This window comes from Trachemys scripta, chromosome 1 (genome assembly GCF_013100865.1).
Source record: "Trachemys scripta elegans isolate TJP31775 chromosome 1, CAS_Tse_1.0, whole genome shotgun sequence".
Classification (NCBI taxonomy): Eukaryota; Metazoa; Chordata; order Testudines; family Emydidae; genus Trachemys; species Trachemys scripta.
Window position 1 is genome coordinate 206722069 of NC_048298.1, and position 16226 is coordinate 206738294.

A 16226-nucleotide genomic window follows, 5' to 3' on the forward strand; every position below is an offset into this window, starting at 1 on the left:
TAACAGTTAGCAAAGTCTCACTTTCCTTTACACAGGACCCACTCCAGATGGGTGCTAAGCATCCACAATTCCCCACAGGTGTTAAAGGGAGCTGCAGCTCTCCTCAGAAGTTTGCTGACTGACTATCTGTGGTTTCTCCATTGGTAGGTAACGGCTAGCCTTGTTTTCTGGTCTGTAAGGCAGCAGCAAAACTGTTTGCCATGGATAGGAAGCACTCAGTAATTAGTTTACAAGGTTTGAATGTTTTTGCACCAAACACCAATTTGTGAAACTCCTGCTTTTGCTGCTTTTGCAGCATATGAGATAGCCTGACCTTTCGGCAGGGAACGTTCACCTTGATTCAATAAAACAAAAACTGTCTTTCCTGCCCCATAACTCCTTGTGTGTTAAAATATAACAATGGACAAAGGCTTTACTAAGCTTCAGAAACTGGAAGTTATGTACATTTCTAGCCATTGGGAGGCCCCTGAGTCTCAGACTTGGTTGATCCAAGCCAGACCCGTTAAACTAGTCAGTTATGTTCCCCTGCTGCACAGCAATTTACTTAGAAGGTTGCCTGAGTGCATCTGCCATTGTAGTCTTCTGAATCCCTGGCTCAGAATTTCACACTCTATTTGATCTCATTAGGCAATTTTCCTGACATTCAGCCTGAGTTTTCCTCTTCCCATTAAACACCATAAACAATTCCACTTCTTCCTTGGCCTTTAGTAGAGCAGTGTGAAATGCCTGTTCCTAACCTGAATTCAGTCTGATCTCACTTATTGTTCTTTATTTGTACTGCAAATATTTTGTGCTTGAAAGTCCCAGTCACTGATCTCTTAGGCACTGTGTACACGTATGAAAAAGAAAGAACCACTGGAACAAACCTGATCTGGTTTTCATCAAAATTTTATTTTTAAACATTGGACTCATCAAGCAGCATTTATAGCTTACCAGAGCATCTTATCTGTGTAGCCTTTGTCTCCCCAATCCCCCTAGTATCATCACTGAACACATTTTGTGTAAGATTAGAGGTAAGATCCTTTGGGCAAGGGCCTTGCTTTTTATTTGTTCTATACAGCCTAATGCACAGTTTTGCCACTGCATAAATGATTAATAAATGTAGGTACATTTTAAAAAAAAACATCAGCTTTTGCTTTCAAACACAGTCGTTGCCGCAGTCTACAAAGGCGGGATTCCCAGTTGTCCTGGAGTTTGACAAAAATATCAGTGAGCAGGCCCACAGTCATATGCGGCGTACAGTCTGGTTTATGCAGGACAGAACTAAAACATAATTCCATCTTTCATTCACCATTCTGTTTCATGCAGTTGTCTGCATCATTGTAAGTTTGCAGAACAACCACTGGGAACAGGTCAAGCAGCAGCCTAGAAAGCATTAAGGGATCCCTTTTTATCAAATGGCTGTGCAGGGTGTGTAAGGAAGCTGAAGATAGGAACACAGGTAAGTCCTGGCTGTGGATTGTGTCCAGTATTTTCTGTTGAGTTGTTTATCCTTTGTTATACATGATAAACCATGATCTGATGAAAGGACCTTACTTAACAAGGACTTGGCCAGGGCATTTGCTTCCCTTTCCTGGCTGGTGAAACAGCATAGCAGCCTACAGTTACTCACTGTGTACATGACTAGATTAAGTGTAAGTAATGAATAAGTGAGGGAATCCACAGACAACAGCTGTAAACAATACCATGAAATCCAGACACTGTGCTTTTACAGGAAATATTTCAGTTGTCTTGTGTTCCAGAAGAGACAGGAAATGCTATGCCAGACCAAAGTGGTGGCCCATCTAACTTCTGCTCCTCTCTCTCTGACAGCGGCTAGTACTACATGCTTCAGGAGCAGAAACTACACACTAGACAACTGTGGAATAAACTGCCCAAAGAGGAAGTTTCCTTCTAACCCCATCAGTTAGTCTTATGTCCTGACATACGAGGGATCCCATCCCGTGTTAAAGCAAACATTTCAGTCCTGTGGATGTTCTCATTATCTACATAAATATCTCTGCTTTTTCTAAACCCTAAGAATCTTGTGTCTGAGCGCTTCATAATGGGTACAGCAAAATGTTGTGCAATGGGCAGTAGGAAAAGATTATTTACTTTCTCAATTCACTGCTGACTGTAGTAACGGCTTCCACAGTTTTCAGTTTTAAATCCTTACTCCAAACACACTGATGATTCCAATCTGGAACTGGTGACCATTGCAACATCCGGGCAGAGGTCATCTGTGTTGTGAAGAGCCATGCACTGACTTGTACATTCTTAAGGTTGCTGGGTAATTTAGCTGAGAGTGTGTCCACACCTGAAATGCTACAGTGGCAGAGCTGCTGTAGTGCTTCCCTGTAGATGCTACTTATGCCGACGGGAGGAGTTTTCCTGTCGGCACAGGTAATCCACCTGCCCCAGAGATGGTAGCTAATTCCATGGAAGAATTCTTCCATCAACCTAGCGCTGTCTACACTGGGACTTAACTTGGCTTAACTATGTTGTTCAGGAGTGTGGATTTTTAATACCCCTGAGGGATGTAGCTGGGTCAATATCATTTTCTAGCATAGACCAACCCTGAGTCTGCAGACCCTCAGACCCTGCGATCCTCCAGTAGGAAGAAATAAGGCATGTTTTCTTTTGCCAGCCCTAACATCCTGGCTCACTGCCTTCACACACTCTAGAACTACCCTCTTTCTAATGCTGTGCCAGTTCAGTGGTAGGGGATAATCCGATGCTGGACTATGTGTAACCACACTGACATGATTTAAGATGTGCTCACTATTGGGTTATGTTGTATGTTGAAAAAAATAATAAGAAAATGCAATTTGTCAAGATGGCGGCCTTTATTCACCAAACTGCTCAGCTTAGCACTCCTCTATCATTGACTAGCAGTCAAATTTTATTAGCAGCAAGGGCCTTTTGTTAACACTCTTAGGGAATGGCTACATGTGACTTAGGAGGTGTGGTTCCCAGCTCGCGCAGACAAACCCACGCTAGCTTTGCTCAAGCTAGCACCTAAAACTAGCAGTGTGTCTGCAGCAGGCTGGGCTCGCCAGCTAGGGACGTACCCAGGGGCTGGGCAGGATTGCACTAGTTTAAGTGGCCACCCATGTCATCCTGGACACACTGCTTCTTTTAGGTGCTAGCTTGAGCATGACTACATTTACATGAGCTGGGAATCACACCTCCTAGCTTAAATGTAGACGTACCCTGAAAACCCTCACGCTTGACTCCCACATCCCTCCAAGTCACACGTTCAATGTCACTTTCGTGTCATTTTTGTCTTATCTTTTTACAAGAATAACATAAATAGCAGAATGTGAGTGAGAGCGGCTTTCCCCTCCAGCTCTAGTTCCCTCAGGCCAGCTGGACTGAGCCTCACTCATCCCCCACTACAGCCAGCACACAAAGCACCCACTTCCCCTTGCCCTGTATCAAGGCTGCCCCTCTCCTAGCCTATGTTTAGGATACTATCTTGACAGCTGAGCCTTGACCACAGAAGCCGTGTTACAGGCCCTCCAAGACAATGATGCGAATAAGAGTACTAGACAAGAGATGAAGATTGAGAGCCCTTCTAGTAAAAGGTACATGAACTGTCATACAATACCCAGGGTGCAGGAACATCACCTCCAGATTCCTGAGTGGGATTTGGACAACAAAGATATGAAATACATGCACCCCTTCTCTGGATCCACCTCAGGTTTTATAGTGACCCCAGTGCACTGTGGGACAGGAGTTAGTGTTGCCAATCCCAAGCATGCAAAACTCAGGAGTCAGGAAACAAAAACTCATGAGACTGACTTAAAAATCATGGAATTTTAAAAAATAATAAATGGAGGGTTGATTTTATTTGCTTTCTAGTTTTGAAGACTTTAGGATGCATGCGTTTACACTTTCCTCTACCACTATCATGCTAGAAACTTCCTTTTTTTTAATGAAAGGTGAGAGTCTCACAGTCACATGATTCCAGAGACGGGGCAATACGAAAAATGCCAAATATCACAAGACTCATGATACAACCTCAAAAGTTGGAAATAGTGTCTGTACTCCCTTGCCCAAGTTAGCTTTGATCTAGCTAGCTCAAGTGACAATAGCAGTGAAGCCATGGAAGCATAGCTGGTGGCTACTCTTGTATGAACCCAGGGTGCTGGGCGGGCAGGACTAGCTTGTGCTGCTGCCTGGGCTGTTGTGGCTTCAATGCTATTGTGCTGACATGGTCTAAATCCCATAGTTTTGTACTGACTATCAAAACTCAGGCTTTGTGTACATAGTAAGTTGCACTGGTCAAAATGAACTCAGATTTAAAACCACTTTGGTTAAACTGCTGCAAAAGATACTTGTTTGGAGCCTCTTAACCCATTTGAAAACGGGCTTGTATCAATTAAATCAATTCCTTTCTGACTTAAGCTAAAGCACCACAAACCAGGTTAAATTGTCTTTAAGTGTTTGTCTTTATGCTGGCTCCCAGCCTGGTTGCTAGGCAACCCAGCAAGCTCAGTTGGACCCAATGAGCTCCCTCCATACGGTTTCATTTTGATTGGGCAGAGGAGCATTGCCAAGTCCGCTGTAATTTTTTTTTTTTTAGAGCCGCAGGCTGCAGATTTTGGGGCTTGTTTTATTTGGAGGTTGCTTTTTTGTAATAGTGGACTTCCATGCCACTCATACTTCTGCGCTGCTCCTGGCGGCGGTGCTGCCTTCAGAGCTGGGCACCCGGCCAGCAGCCGCCGCTCTCTGGCCGCCCAGCTGTGCTTACTTTGTGCTGGGGCTGAACCCCGCAAGGGCGCTGGAATGGGGAGACCACGGGGCCATGGCCCCATCACTTTTTTCCTGCCTTAAGGGGGTAGGAGGCAGAGAGGAGCAAGTGGCAGGTTGGGGAGCCTCAGGAGGAGAGGCGGAGTGGGCATGGGGCCTCGGGAGAAGAGGTGGGGCGGGGTGGGACCTCGAGGAAGAGGCAGGACCACCATTCAGGTGCTGGTGGCCCCCACACACTTCTCGGGAGCTTCCAGTACTCCTGAGTCCTGGCAACTCTTTCATTTAAGCACTGTCCCCACACTCCTCCCTCTGAAATGGGCTGCGCTAGTTTTGGGCTTGTTCTGAAAGGCAGTGCCACTTTTTTCCCCCTTGTGTTGCCAAGTCTCACATCAGCGGCTGTTCGGTGCATACAGCGGTGCTTAACTTGCTCTCACTTCTGCTTAAAGCCTACTCCTGCTCCAACCTCAGCCTGTACCTGTTCCATTCTGGTTTCTGACTCCTGGCTACATCCCTTGGCTTACCCATTGGCTTCTGACCTTTGGTTTGACCCCTGGATCTATACTCGATTACTGGAACTGCTAGTACAACCACAGGCAAGATCCTGCTCTATCCACTGGGCAGCTTATAGCGTGTCCACATAGGGCTTTGCACCTCTTTAAATCAAATAATTGTACAATACACTTTTAGTGGAAGCCAGTGCCAATGTATGTGTATACAAGGCCATACTACTTGATGTAAGGAGCTCTCAGTAACATGGGACACAAGGAGTATGTTTACACTACCAAAAACAAAAACCCTGCAGCAGCACATCAACTTTGTCAACTGACTCAGGCTGGTGGGGCTTGTGCTATGGTGGGGCTAAGAATAGCTGTAAAGCCATTCCTACTCAGGGTGGAGGTGGGGCTCTGAACCCCTGTGGTGGTGGGGGTGCAATGGTTCTCAGAGCTTCAGCTCCAGCCCAAGCAGGAGTGTCTACAATGCTACTTTTAGCCCTGTAGTATGAGCCCTGGGATCCTCAGTCCGTTGACACAGACTCTGAGACTTGCTGCAGAAGGACTTTTGGGAGGGGAGCGGGGGGTTGGTTTTTTGCAGAGTAGACATACTCCCAGGTCAGGGTTGATGTCCCACCATGCTCCATTCTGACACTCATTAAGAGATAAGGAACTCACTTCTCCTTTCCCATTGTAAAATCTATGGGGGTGGGAGGGCTCTCCAAAAATGTCATGAAGTTGGAGAGATGCAGATACATGTACCACTCAGGGGAGAGGGCTGTGACCACACAGCCCTTGTGTTCACTAGAAACAAAGGGATATTTTGAACATATGTAAAACAAATCTAGTGTAGAATATCAAGGTTGGAAGGGACCTCAAGAGGTCATCTAGTCCAACCCCCAGACAGATTTTTCCCACAGATCCCTAAATGACTCCTTCAAGGATTGAACTCATAACCCTAGGTTTAATAGGCCAATGCTCAAACCACTGAGCTATCCCTCCCCAACAGGGTAAATTGATAGGGTAAATTGTACTTTTAACATATGTTAAAATCCTGCTCTAGACTAGGCAGATTAACAAGTTAGCTAACGTTTTAAAAACACTTTTTTCCTAGAGAAGGCATGGCCTTAGGAGACAGGAAGGAAGTGGCATGACAATACAGACCCCCAAGGACTTACAGGGAGAGTTTAGCACAACCCCATGGGACTTTCCCTCCACGTGCCTCTCTATTCTCAGTCCCCTAGCTGCACAGGAGGAGTCGTGCAACATTAGGAGACTCCCTGTGGCTACACATTTCCCTATTGTCAATATTCCCTATTGATTAAAAATAAAAAGGAGTTAATGCTGCTTCCAGCAGACTTTTTGATCAGCAGAGCTGCTCCCCAACTCTGATTCCTTCCCACCCCTCAGTCCAGGAAGCCCTGATTGCATTGAGTTTACATGGAAGAGCATACGTGGGCATAGCAAGGAAGAAGCTGCTGCATCATTCTCTTGATGGTTGCTGCACAGATTCTGTGTGACTGTTTACTCTGCTCTTCTTGGGAAGAAGGAAAGGGCATCTGGACCCAGAAACATAGCACCTCTGCCCAGCTCCCCCATCCCAGTCACAGAGACACCAAAATAAGGTATACTCCTCTTCTTATAAATGGTCTATAAACTGCAGGTGACAAAGCATTAGCTCTTTTTTCAGGCTTTTTTCTGGGTGTACCAGTCATTGCTGAATCTATTCTCCCCCTCCCCATTCTATTAAATAGAAAGTTAATGTTGCCTCAATTTAGCAGTGGATTTTTCCCACTATCTTGGACAGCCTGGAAATCATCATGCAATAATGCCAGCTGAGAGATGATTCATTGTATTGGAGTCCCCTCCTGAACTTCCTGAGTAAATTTACAAGTGACAGACAACTCATTAAGGGAATCATTAAGAAAGGGATAGATAATAAGACAGAAAATATCATATTGCCTCTATATAAATCCATGGTACACCCACATCTTGAATACTCATGCAGATGTGGTCACCACATCTCAAAACAGATATATTGGAATTGGAAAAGGTTCCAGAAAGGGCAACAAAAATGATTAGGGGTACGGAATGACTGCCATATCAGGAGAGATCAATAAAACTGGGACCTTTCAGCTTGGAAAAGAGATGACTAAGGCGGGATATGATAGAGGCTATAAAATCATAACTAATGTGGAGAAAGTAAATAAGGAAGTGTTATTTACTCCTTCTCATAACACAAGAACTAGGGGTCACCAAATGAAATTAATAGGCGGCAGGTTTAAAACAAACAAAAGTATTTTTTAATACAACGCACGGTCAACCTGTGGAACTCCTTGCCAGAGAATGTTGTGAAGTCCGAGACTATAACAGGGTTAAAAAAATAACTAGATAAATTGATGGAGGATAGGTCCATCAGTAATGGCTATTGTAATGGCATGGAGGATAGGTCCATCAGTCAGCTGGGGACTGACTGGCTAAGCAGCAGTTCTGCAGAAAAGGATGTGGGGATTATAGTGGATGAGAAGCTGGATATGAGTCAGTAGTGTGCACTTGTTGCCAAGAAGATTAATGGCATATTGGGTTGCATTAGTAGGAGCATTGCCAGCAGATCAAGGGAAGTGGTTATTCCCCACTATTTGGCACTGATGAGGCCACATCTGGAGTATTGCATCCAGTTTTGAGCGTCCCACTACAAAAAGGATGTGGACAAATTCGAGAGAGTCCAGCGGAGGGCAACAAAAATGATCAGGGGGCTGGGGCACATGACTTACGAGGTGAGGCTGAAGGAACTGGGGTTATTTAGTCTGCAGAAGAGAAGAGTTGGGGGGAATTTAATAGCAGCCTTCAACTACCTGAAGGGGGGTTCCAAAGAGGATGGAGCTCGGCTGTTCTCAGTGGTGGCAGATGACAGAACAAGGAGCAATGGTCTCAAGCAGTGATTTCCCTACACCCCCCTGAATTCACCCCCCCCAGTTTTGTGAACTAGTTACAAGCTTTCAAACCTGGTGGCTGAACTTTGCAACTTTGTCCTCACCCACAACTATTTCACATTTGGGGATAATATATACCTTCAAGTCAGCGGCACTGCTATGGGTACCCGCATGGCCCCATAGTATGCCAACATTTTTATGGCTGACTTAGAACAAGTTAGCTCTCATCCCCTAATGCCCCTACTCTACTTGTGCTACATTGATGACATCTTCATCATCTGGACCCATGGAAAAGAAGCCCTTGAGTAATTCCACCATGATTTCAACAATTTCCATCCCACCATCAACCTCAGCCTAGACCAATCCACACAAGCGGTCCATTTCCTTGACACTACTGTGATAATAAGCGATGGTCACATAAACACCACCCTATACCGGAAACATACTGACCGCTATACTTACCTATATGCCTCCAGCTTCCATTCAGGACACACCACACGATCCATTGTCTACAGCCAAGCTCTAAGATACAACCGCATTTGCTCAAATCCCTCAGACAGAGACAAACACCTACAAGATCTCTATCAAGCATTCTTAAAACTACAATACCCATCTGCTGAAGTGAAAAAACAGATTGACAGAGCCAGAAGAGTACCCAGAAGTCACCTACTACAAGACAGGCCCAACATAGAAAATAACAGAATGCCACTAGCTGTCACCTTCAGCCCCCAACTAAAACCTCTCCAGCGCATCATCAAAGATCTACAACCTATCCTGAAAGATGATCCCTCACTCTCACAGATCTTGGGAGACAGGCCTGTCCTTGCTTACAGACAGCTCCCCAACCTGAAGCAAATACTCACCAGCAACCACACACCACAGAACAAAAACACTAACCCAGGAACCTATCCTTGCAACAAAGCCTGATGCCAACTCTGTCCACATATCTATTCAAGTGACACCATAATAGGACCCAATCACATCAGCCATGCCATCAGGGGCTCATTCACCTGCACATCTACCAACGTGATATATGCCATCATGTGCCAGCAATGCCCCTCTGCCATGTACATTGGCCAAACTGGACAGTCTCTTCACAAAAGAATAAATGGATACCAATCTGACATCAGGAATCATAACATTCAAAAACCAGTAGGAGAACACTTCAACCTCTCTGGCCATTCAGTAACAGATTTAAAGGTGGCAATTTTGCAACAGAAAAGCTTCAAAAACAGACTCCAACTGGAAACTGCTGAACTTGAATTAATATGCAAACTAGATACAATCAGCTTAGACTTAAATAGAGACTGGGAATGGTTGAGCCATTACACACATTGAATCTATTTCCCCATGTTAAGTATCCTCACACCTTCTTGTCAAACTGTCTTAAATGGGCTATCTTGATTATCACTACAAACGTTTTTTTTCTCCTGCTGACAATAGCGCATCTTAATTAATTAACCTCTTAGAGTTGGTTGGGCAACTCCCACCTTTGCATGTTTTCTGTATGTATATATATCTCCTCACTATATGTTCCATTCTATGCCATCCGATGAAGTGGGCCCATGAAAGCTTATGCTCAAATACATTTGTTCGTTTCTAAGGTGCCACAAGTACTCCTGTTCTTTTTGTGGATACAGACTAACACGTCTGCTACTCTGAAACATGCCAATTTAATGACTGTTTGGAAATTTGAATTGAAATTGAAACATTAATACACACTTTAAAAGCATATACAGTGTATGATAAAATATGTGTATCTGAAAGTATAATAGATTTGAAAAGTATGAACATAGACCAGCTTCCTTATATAGCTGCTGTTTTTTATGACAATGTCAGTGCATTCATTTTGGTGATGTTGGCCAACCTAATAATTTCAAATGATGATTTGTAAGCAAAGTCTAAATGAACTCTCCCTGACACCTAATGATGATGTAGGGGGAAAGGCTTCAGGACCAGATTGTATTTACATTCACACCTAATCTACCTAGATATCCAGCAAACACAGCTGTGTTGCCCAAGTGATAGATTTTGGCTGTGGTTGGGTTACAAATCACTTGAATGCGGGGTGGGGGGGGGTAATGAAATGTTGTTGTTCTTATTGTATGAGTAAAGGGCAGTAGAAGTGTACTTAGCCTGTGCTGATTGAGGGCATCAAGAGAGAGGGTGGGGACCTGTCCCTCTCCACTGTTTAAAGACAGAGCTGATTAGGCTCCATAGATAGTCTTTTGTTCTGTTAAGTGACCACTGCAGCTGAAATCACTGATAATCAGGTCTAAGTGCTTAGTCCTGCTGTGGAGACAGTGTTCCTGTGGGTACAGTGTTTTTGTGCAAAAGACAGCCCAGACTGCACTAGCAGTGAGGTTCCCCCACTGAGAGCTCAGCTGAAATCACTGAGAGCTGGGTGGAACCTCAAGAGACCAACTAGCAGAGGTCACAGTGACAGGTGGCAGCAGAAGGTGACTGCTCAGGACCATTGACAACAGAGTGGTGGAGTGAACGGTGGCACAACGAACAGCCGTGGCCAGAGCGAACAGTGAGCAGCTGGAGGAATGAGCAAGGTGTCTTCTGGCCCCCCCACCTGGGAGGTGTACTCACGTGAAAGCATCTCTGAACTCTGAGTCTCCACTGACCAAGGACAACCCCGGTGAGTGGGGTGCAGTGGAGGGAAAAGTGAGGAGCACGTTAAAGAAACATTTGTTTGTTAGACTATCTTTTAGTGACTTTGCTCCAGAATGCTAGATTTGTGACTGGGAATGGAAACTTATATAAATATGTTTCCCAGTAGGCCAAGATTTTTTAAATGCATTATTTGCCAAGGTTGTTATCTCACATTGTTGCTATCTTGAGAGGTCATTATGTTGGGAAGTTTCTGTACTAAACATTTTTATTATTATAATTAATTTTTACATAAGAATGATCATACTGGGTCAGACCAATGGTCCATATAGCCCAGTATCCTGTCTTCCAACAGCAGTCAAGGCCAGGTGCTTCAGAGGGAATAGTGATCCATCCCCTGTTGCCCATTCCCAGCTTCTGGCAAACAGGCTAGGGACACTCAGAGCATGGTGTTGCATCCCTCCCCATTCTGGCTAATAGCCACTGATGGACCTATTCTCCAGGAATTTATCTAGTTCTTTTTTTAATCCTGTTATAGTTTTGGTCTTCACAGCATCCCCTGGCAAAGAGTTCCACGGGTTGACTTTATGTTGTGTGAAGAAGTACTTCCTTTTTTTTTTTTAAACCTGCTGCCTATTAATTTCATTGGGTGACTGCTAGTTCTTGTGTTATGTGAAGGATTAAATAACATTTCCTTATTCACTTTCTTCACACCAGTCAAGATTTTATAGACCTCTATCATATCCCCTCTTAGTCGTCTCTTTTCTAAGCTGAAAATTCCCAGTCATTTTATTTTTTCCTCCTGTTTTCATACCCCTAATCATTTTAGTTGCCCATCTCTGTACCTTTTCCATTTCCAATATATCTTTTTTGGGATGGGGTGACCAGATCTGCACACAGTATTCAAGGTGTACACGTACCATGGATTTATACAGAGGCAATATGATATTTTCTGTCTTATTATCTATCCCTTTCTTAAAAAAAGCAAAGGTTTCAGAATAGCAGCCGTGTTAGTCTGTATCCCCAAAAAGAACAGGAGTACTTGTAGCAGCTTAGAGACTAACAAATTTATTTGAGCATAAGCTTTCGTGGGCTACATCCAAAGAAGTGGGCTGTAGCCCACGAAAGCTTATGCTCAAATAAATTTGTTAGTCTCTAAGGTGCCACAAGTACTTCTGTTCTTTTTAAAAAAGCAAACAGAATGTTGGGAATCATTGACTGCCGCTGCACATTGAGTGGATGTTTTCAGGGAACTATCCACAATGACTCCAAGATCTCTTTCTTGAGTGTTAACAACTAATTCAGACTCCTTCATTTTGTATATATAATTGAGATTGTTTTCCAATGTGCATTACTTTGCATTTATCAACGTTGAATTTCATCCGCCATTTTTGTTGCCCAGTCACTCAGTTTTGTGAGATCCCTTTGTAACTCTTCACAGTCTGCCTGGGACTTAACTATCTCGAATAGTTTTGTATCATCTGCAAATTTTGCCACCTCACTGTTTACTCATTTTTCCAGATCATTTATGAGTATGTTGAACAGTAATGGTCCCAGTATCAACCCCTCAGGGATACCACCTTTTATCTCTCTCCATTCTGAAAACTGATAATTTATTCCTATCCTTTGTTTCCCATCTTTCAACCAGTTACTGATCCATGAGAGGACTTCCCTCTTATCCCATGATGGCTTACTTTCCAAAAGTCAATTTAAATTAAATACATTTTTTTTAATTATATTTTTTTAGAAATCTAGACCTGTTATGTGTTTTGGTGTAACTTGCATTATCCTTATGTTAAATTTGCATTATCCTAACAAAACATTTACTTTATTCATATCTCTTCGGTCCTGACAGCCCCCCCACCCCCGGGTAAATTTGGACACCACCCCTAATTTCAATTCCTGGGGAAACCACTGGTCTCAAGTTGCAGTGGGGGAGGCCTAGGTTAGATATTAGGAAACACTATTTCACTAGAAGGGTGGTGAAGCACTGGAATGGGTTGCCTAGGGAGGTGGTGGAATCTCCATCCTTAGAGGTTTTTAAGGCCGGCTTGACAAAGCCCTGGCTGGGATGATATAGTTGGTGTTGGTCCTGCTTTGAGCAGGGGGTTGGACTAGATGACCACCTGAGGTCCCTTCCAACCCTAATCTTCTATGATTCTAGGTGTCCCTAGCCTCTGTTTGCCAGAAGCTGGGAATGAGTGACAGGGAATGGATCACTTGATGATTACCTGTTCTGTTAATTCCCTCTGGGACACCTGGCATTGGCCACTGTCAGAAGACCGGATACTGGGCTAGATGGATCTTTGGTTTGATCCAGTATGGCTGTTCTTATGTAACTCACCATAATATAAGCACTTGGTCTGGTAATAAATCTCCGCAGGATCAGGCCCTTAATGTTTTACTTGTATAGCATCAAAATTACAATACAGCACAGATTATACTTAGCATGGCCATTACATTTCTGTTACTCTGGTGAACTACTTTGTACTAAAAAAATTACCTCCAAATATTAATAATTATCACACACTTTAATAGTGGGTCCATTTTTTAGCGTTTTTAGTTACTGGAATCTCTTTCAAACACTAACCCAGCTTCCTCATGTTACAGATCACTAAAATAAAACGGGAAACTAGTGACCGGGTATTTAGATGCACATAGTCTGGAACGAGAAAACGGGGCTTTCAGTCCAGACACGTTTTCAACTAAGGGGATTTTCCAGGAAGATTTCTTTCCCCCTCCCCGCGCGCGCACACACACACACACAGTTTTTAAAGCAGCAGCAAAACTTACTTCCGATAATTTTGTGAGAGAACGGAGGCTCATTTGCAATGCAGACGGGATCCGTCCCATTCTCCATTTCTTTAGCTTCTGGTAAGCTTTGTCTCCTGGTGCTGTCCCTGAGGCGTTGTTTCCTTTTCAGTGTTGGCTGAGTTACAAAGCGCTGCTACTTCTTCTGCGCTTTTCCAGTAAGGCGCCGAGACTTGTTGCCAAATGTAAATTTCTTCCCAACCACCTTTCGATTGGGTAAATGCTTGACAGTCCGAATCCCAGCTCTTTCTCTCTCCGTTCAAACACAGCTGCAGAATGAGGCGCCAGTGAAAGATCCCCCAAGGAAACCACAGGGTGACTGGGTGGCAGTGCACACACACAATTTACACTCTTGCCTTGTGCATTAGCAACATCCCTCCCGTCGGCAGGGAGGTTCCACACTTGTGTCCGTGTCCCCTCTACTGTTGTGTTATTTATTTGCTAGGTGCCGTTAAAGACATACAGTAAAGATGTCCCTGCTCCACAGGACACATAAAGACAGAGCTCCCTAAGGCATACAGCGTTAATACTTACAATACAAGTTCCAAGCTTCAGAATTTCACCCTCTTCTTCACACACACCCCAGCACCAGGCAGCACCTCCCACACACCACCTGAAATGTTAGCGATAGTCACTTTTGCAAGGCTTTGAGAGAAACAGTTTAAACCTATGAGCAAGAGGCATATGTACTGCACTCCGCATTTACCTCTCTGTGTAAAGTTAGGGGCGGGGGAGACCAATGGATACATTTCGGACCAAATCATGGTCCTATTAAAGTGGAAAACTACCATAGACTTCACCCCTAAAGGAACCAAAAATGGGGAGGAGAAGCAAGTGAAAATTAAACTTTTTACCTCATGTTTAAAAACGATTTAACAGGAGAGCTGGATTTTACTCAGCTCTTAAACAACCAACCACACCATTTTGATCCAGTTTTGCAAGTTCTTGCCATATAAACCAAAACTACTTTTTGCATAAAAAGGGAAGGGAAGGGGAGAGAGAGAGTTACATTACAATGAAGGGGAGAGAGTTAAAGAGAGAGAGTTACATTACAATGAAGGCAGATTTATAAACTTCAAAAATACAACACAAAATAGCAGAATTTTTCAATTTGATCTCTGTAGCAGGTAGAGCTGGTTGGGAATTTTTGTTGGAAATATTTTCCAAAGGAAAACTCATTTTGCACAAAATTGACATTTTCCACAGGAGAATGTCAATTATGCTGCCATTTTGATTTTCTATTTGGAAAACAAAATGGAAATATTTCCTTTTGGGTTGGTTTCACCTGATTCTGAATATTTGGGATTGTTGAAAGCCAGGGCTCTTTGTTTGGAGCCAGTTCAACATTAAACTGCATTTCCCTAATAGTGACACATTGCTCTATGGAAGCTGTAGTTTGGGCTCATGTTTTCTCCTATGGGCTGAGCTCCCTGGCAAGAGTACATTTCTCATGGTGCAATACAGTCCACTGAGCATGATACATCATAAAAGTCCCATAACTACAGGTGCACGATGGAAGATCAGTGGTGTAGTGGTAAAAAAAGAAAATGGGTAAACTAGCCTAAAGGATACTCCATATTCCCTAAATGAGAAGTGGGTCTACTCTGTTTACCCAAGTTTACCATCAACTACACTTCTGTGGGAGATGTAGTCTGGCCAAGGAATCTGGCCCATAGGGGATAATCTGAGGTACAACACCCCCAAGGCAATGCATCACAACAGGGAAACATAGTTTAAGGCTGAAATTGACTCAAAAATGAAGCATTTATGGTCTGTTCAACAAACCAAAATGAAACATTTTGATTCAGAAATGTCAACATTTTATTTTTTATCAGAAATGCTGAAGTGAAATATTTCAGCCTTTCCCAAATGAAACATTTTTGAAACTTTTCATTAATAGAAAAATGTTGATACTTCATTTTTTTCATTCTGATTCAGGACAAAAGCAAATGTTGAACATCAGAACTTTCTACAGGATGGAAATTCTGATTTTCCACTCAGCTCTACTAGCACCCCCTTTTCTGGGTATTCATGACCGTGGGCTCTTCATCACAGATCTCTAAAACTTGAGCTAAAGGGGTAATTGTCACTAGTAGCAATACTAGTTTTTTATCCTCTAGAGAACCAGCCACTAGAAGGGGATGTGGCACACACTTAATCAATGTCTTACACCTTCAGGTTAGGAGGCATTTTATCTTGCTCTTTCCAGCAGTAGTTATGCTAGTTGTGTAATAGGATTGTCAGGCAATGCACACAGGAAGGTGGAAGTGAAACCAGACATATCCATCTTGGAAAACACTTGAGAGAAAATGCAAGAACCATTTGTTTTGGAAATCTGGCTCAGCCTACTGCAGAACTCTCCAGACAGGTTTTGGGCAGCAGGTCCAAGTGTGTGAGATGAGAAAGGGAAGAACTGTGGCTGGATTTAGGACAGTCCCTCCAGGATAGAAGAGGAGAAATATAAGGAAAACCCAGACTCCAGAGGTTAGGGTCTGAGGAAAGATAGGCCTGCCTAAGATTCTAGGTAAGATAGCTGTGCATGTAGGTCTTTTGTAGTTTCAAAATCCTTTCTCTCTTGTTATTGTTTGCTCCTACAGTTAAGATTAAATAATACTTTGTTTTAAGAAAACTGGTCACA

General features: G+C 43.4%; 1 protein-coding gene across 1 annotated transcript in view; it reads right to left on the bottom strand.

Annotated features, from left to right (window-relative positions):
• LOC117868782 (organic solute transporter subunit alpha-like) overlaps window positions 1–14191 on the bottom strand; it is a 39969-nt gene extending 25778 nt beyond the window's left edge. The window contains exon 1 of the mRNA XM_034755015.1: window positions 13571–14191. Coding sequence (XP_034610906.1) covers window positions 13571–13637 — 67 coding nt within the window. The 5' untranslated portion in view covers window positions 13638–14191. The remainder of the gene's footprint in view (window positions 1–13570) is intronic.
• Between the last annotated feature and the right edge of the window lie 2035 nt (window positions 14192–16226).